At 41.1% G+C, this 4,764-nt stretch overlaps 1 protein-coding gene across 1 annotated transcript; it reads left to right on the forward strand.

The window, feature by feature from the left end:
• The first annotated feature begins 258 nt into the window (after nucleotides 1–258).
• On the forward strand, nucleotides 259–3,491 carry GHSR (growth hormone secretagogue receptor). Its single transcript, XM_065942120.1, has 2 exons — nucleotides 259–1,054; nucleotides 3,187–3,491. Exons 1-2 carry the CDS (start codon nucleotides 259–261, stop codon nucleotides 3,489–3,491), a joined length of 1,101 nt encoding a protein of 366 aa, XP_065798192.1.
• Nucleotides 3,492–4,764: the final 1,273 nt, after the last annotated feature.

Consider the following 4,764-nt stretch of genomic DNA (forward strand, 5'->3'; position numbering starts at 1 on the left):
GAGAGAGAGTGTGTGTGTGTGTGTGTCTCCCTGCCTCCATCTCTCGCCCTCCTCCCCGCCTCGGGCTCTCTATCTCACCTTCTCGCTCAGATACTGCCCCTCCTCTCTCTCTCCTTTCCAAGCATCCTCCCTGAGAGCCCGCGCACGCTCCTCCCTCGCACTCTTTTGCGCCTAAGAAGACCTTCTCCCGGACCAGTCGGATCCAGTGCCTCTCAGCGCACTCGTGTGTCCCTGAACCAGTTAAGCAGAACTGGCAGCATGTGGAATGCGACGCGGAGCGAGGAGCCGGGACCCAACCTCACGCTGCCTGACCTGGGCTGGGACGGTCCCCCCGACAACGACTCGCTGACGGACGAGCTGCCACCCCTCTTCCCCACGCCGCTGCTGGCGGGCGTCACAGCCACCTGCGTGGCGCTCTTCGTGGTGGGCATCGCGGGCAACCTGCTCACCATGCTGGTGGTGTCGCGTTTCCGCGAGCTGCGGACCACCACCAACCTCTACCTGTCCAGCATGGCCTTCTCCGACCTTCTCATCTTCCTCTGCATGCCCCTCGACCTCGTGCGCCTCTGGCATTACCGGCCCTGGAACTTGGGTGACCTGCTCTGCAAACTCTTCCAGTTTGTTAGCGAGAGCTGCACCTACGCCACGGTGCTCACCATCACCGCGCTGAGCGTCGAGCGCTACTTCGCCATCTGCTTCCCGCTGCGGGCCAAGGTGGTGATCACCAAGGGCCGGGTGAAGCTCGTCATCCTGGTCATCTGGACCGTGGCTTTCTGCAGCGCCGGGCCCATCTTCATGCTGGTCGGAGTGGAGCATGAGAACGGTACCGACCCTCGGGACACCAACGAGTGCCGCGCCACCGAGTTCGCTGTGCGCTCCGGACTGCTCACCGTCATGGTGTGGGTGTCCAGCATCTTCTTCTTCCTGCCTGTCTTCTGCCTCACTGTCCTCTACAGCCTCATCGGCAGGAAGCTGTGGAAGAGGAGACGCGGCGAGGCGGCGGTGGGCGCCTCGCTCAGAGACCAGAACCACAAACAAACCGTGAAGATGCTGGGTGGGTCTCCGTGCGCCCGCGAGCTCTTCTCTCCCCGTGCCTTCTCCTTCTCCCTGAGTCTCCCTCTCTCCTGTTTCTTGAAGTATATGTTGCCCTAGAAATCTCTCAATTATTTTCTCCTGTTTAGGTCTTGAGCCCTTACTTTGATCTCTCGTTTCTCTGTCGTGTGTCTATTCTTTTGTTTTCCATTTTTTTCTCTGTCTGTATATCTCTGTTTTCCTCTCTCCTCTCTCCTTCCCTCCTCTCGCCCCTTGACGTTCTCCTTTGGTGTCTTTCGCTGTGTGTGTGTCTCATTCCTGGTCTCTCTTTCTCTCTTTCGTGGAAAAATATCCCGCCTTTGTATTTCTCTAAAACGTAGTGTATATTAGCCTAGAAACTTTGTGTCAAAACCGAGATCTTTCATTAAAGAATCTCTTGTGGTCTTAAAGCATTAAAGTTGATGTTAAGCTTCCTGCCTCAATATGTAGATAACTAAGTTGCATTAAGAAAAGCAGGTACTGAGAGTGAAAAAATCAGGCTTTGACTCTAGAAAGTATTCATTGGTAAATTTGTGATCACAAAGATGTGATCATTTGGATAATTCTTTCAACATTGTGATTTGCTTTCTGACTTGTATTTTTTTCAGATAATTACCTCAATTCTGTTTATCCTGATGCTGTTTATACAGCTTTGTAAGGAAGTCAGTGACAAAAAAGTACTGGGATCTCTGTTTTCATACTTACCTGTCTCTCCAAGTAGGAAAGGCTAGATAAACTAGGATAGAAAGGTTTCCAACATGAGAAAAGGAGGTGTGGAAGCTGGTAGGACTTACTATCTCTCCCCAAGTGAGCCTTCAGAGAACATCTGGATGCAGTATGGAATAGTTATTCCATAAATTCAGCTTCTGTAGCTATATGTGTTTGGTACAAGTAATACAAAGTGTGTTCACATCCAAGTGAAATTGTAATTCTACTTTTTTCAAAACCAGAATACTTACATTTTATTTGGACATTGTAGTAAACATTTTGTACTTATTTGCATACTTAGTGCTTCTTAGAAGTCATTTCAGGATGATTCTGCATTGTACTTTTACAATTCCTAAAATCCTGTATATTAAAGTGATAGAAAACTGTATATAAAATCCTGTATATTAAACTGATATCAAAGAATATCAGTTTTTTTTTTTTCTTTAGACCAGTGATTCTCATAATATGATTAATTGATCGAAATCTGCTAGTGCTCCTTAAGGGACTCTAAATTCATGTTGCTGCTGGCGCACTCGGTTGCTACTGTGCAACTTAGTTTTGGGAGGAATACATTTAATAATTTCCTCTAATTTTATTTTTAAACTGTTAATTATCCTCACTGGTGTCTCAACACCAATGCTAATTTTGTTTTGCCTTGACAACTGGAAGGGAATCAATCACTTATGTGATTCCCTAAAGTGGTACAAGGGCCAGAGTATGTTTTTCTGTTATTTTTCCTCTGATTTCTGTATTTTAAAAACTTAACCTAGAAATGCAAAGGTATTGAAAAAAAAAGCTACCTTACATGGGTAAAATTAAAACTTGAGTGGATAATCATTAATGTTAGTTAGTTTTATGGCCTTTTATTCCTTACTTATGTCTATTTTAGGTGGAAAAGTCTCATTCATCTCCATTGTTCTCAATCCTGACTGCATATTCAATCTTTTATGAAACTTTAAAAAGAAAACAGGTGTCCTGGTCTCCTTTCTAGAAGTTTTGATTTAGTTAGTTTGTATTGTATTCAAGGAATCTGTGTCCCAGGAGACTCTGATACATAACTGTGGCTGAGTACAACCACAGTATCTCACATAGGTTTGATCTAACACATATAAAATGGTGGGCTATTGTGACTAGATTGTCAAGTTACTAGAGTCAATATGTCAACTCAAGCACAAAATAGTTATCAAGTAGAAATAATTGGAAAGCTTAGTGAAAATGGTTGAACTGTTGGTCCAAACAGAGTCAATCTTGGTTAAAATATAGGAATGGGGAAGAGCAAAACATGATATTTTTCTGAAGTCAGTTGTCATACCACGCATAATCAAAACAAGTCCATGTCTTCAGAAGAGATTGTGGTTTGCTATGACATATCTTGAACTGACGTTCTCTTTCTCATTGTCCTTTCAGCTGTAGTGGTTTTTGCTTTCATCCTCTGCTGGCTGCCCTTCCATGTAGGACGATATTTATTTTCCAAATCCTTCGAGCCTGGCTCTGTGGAGATCGCTCAGATCAGCCAATACTGCAACCTCGTCTCTTTCGTCCTCTTCTACCTCAGTGCCGCCATCAACCCTATTCTGTACAACATCATGTCCACGAAGTACCGGGTGGCTGTGTTCAAACTTCTGGGATTTGAACCCTTCTCCCAGAGGAAGCTCTCCACCCTAAAGGATGAAAGTTCTCGGGCCTGGACAGAATCTAGTATTAATCCATGATCAAGCATGTTGCTCAGTAAAGTCATCGCTCATTTATCTATAGCAGAAGCCATAGCACAGCAGACTTGGGAGGAAGTTTGGTTAATTTTGGAATTAGGGGCACATAGATCTGAAGACAATTGGGAGCAAGAAAAGATACACTTTGTAGTGTGTGAGCAGTTTGATTTGATTGCACACTCATCAGTGCTATCATACACGATTTCTGCATATTTCACTGCCTATCATTTTTGCATTCTACTGTTGGTGCTAGCAAGGGCTCTGTAGTTCAGAGAAGGAAGTGTAGAGAGGGCAATTAGGTCACTTTTTACTAGACAAATTCTAGCTCTAATTTCTTTTTCATAATGATAATTTTTTATTAAAAGAATAAAAAATTTAAAACATGACTTTCAGAAGCTAGCAAATTTCATAGAGTTCCAAATCAGTGCTGTTCAAGAGAAATATGATCCAAAGTACTTAAGAAATCAATATAAAATTGTTAATGAGAATTTTATGTTTTTTATGATAAAGTCTTTAAAATCTGGTTTATTTTTTAAATTTTAAGTTCACCTTGATTTGGACATTGGGTGTTCATCAGTAATACTTGATTTATTGCAATTTCATAAATTTTGCAGAATAAAAAGTAGATTCATTAACCTAAGTTGTCTAAACATACTTAAGATTTCTCTAATAACTAAAACAAACATAAGTTTTTAACTTCAAAATTAATCGAAATTAGAAATTCACTTCTTCAAGTTGCAGTAGTCACATTTCAAGTGTTTCAATAACCAAATATGTCTAATGGCTACCATATTGGACAATGCAGCTCTAGAGTATATGGAAAATTATTGTTAATCTCATAAAAATGCTAAAAATAAATACTCATTTCCTGAAATGTTTTTATAGTGAAATTAGCATAGGAGAGTGTTAGAGTGATAAATTCTAAGGATTATACCTGAATGCCGTGTAATTTCTGCTTGGGAGAAAATGGATATGAACTATAATATGCATGTATTTTAATCAAGTTGGGTTGCATGTGTTAGTAATAAGGAAATGAGACTTTTTAAAAACTGTAGAAAATCACAAATTACCTTATTTGGCTTAGCAAAAATACTTAAGCCAATCATAAGCCTTTGATTTGTGAATAGAGAATAATTTACAACTTACTCTAGAAAGTTTACAGAAACTTAGTAAACATAGTAATTTTTCAATTGGTGAAAAATTCAGTCCCTTCAATGCTACTGCTGATTGATATTTCACACTTAAAAAAACCCTTATGACCATTTATTTCAAAATG

This window comes from Muntiacus reevesi, chromosome 8 (assembly GCF_963930625.1).
Source record: "Muntiacus reevesi chromosome 8, mMunRee1.1, whole genome shotgun sequence".
Classification (NCBI taxonomy): domain Eukaryota; kingdom Metazoa; phylum Chordata; class Mammalia; order Artiodactyla; family Cervidae; genus Muntiacus; species Muntiacus reevesi.

Coding starts and splice junctions, on each gene's coding strand:
- GHSR (XM_065942120.1), top strand. CDS start 259: ATGTGGAATGCGACGCGGAGCGAGGAGCCGGGACCCAACCTCACGCTG. Junction 1,055..3,186: donor ACAAACCGTGAAGATGCTGG/GTGGGTCTCCGT, acceptor TTGTCCTTTCAG/CTGTAGTGGTTTTTGCTTTC.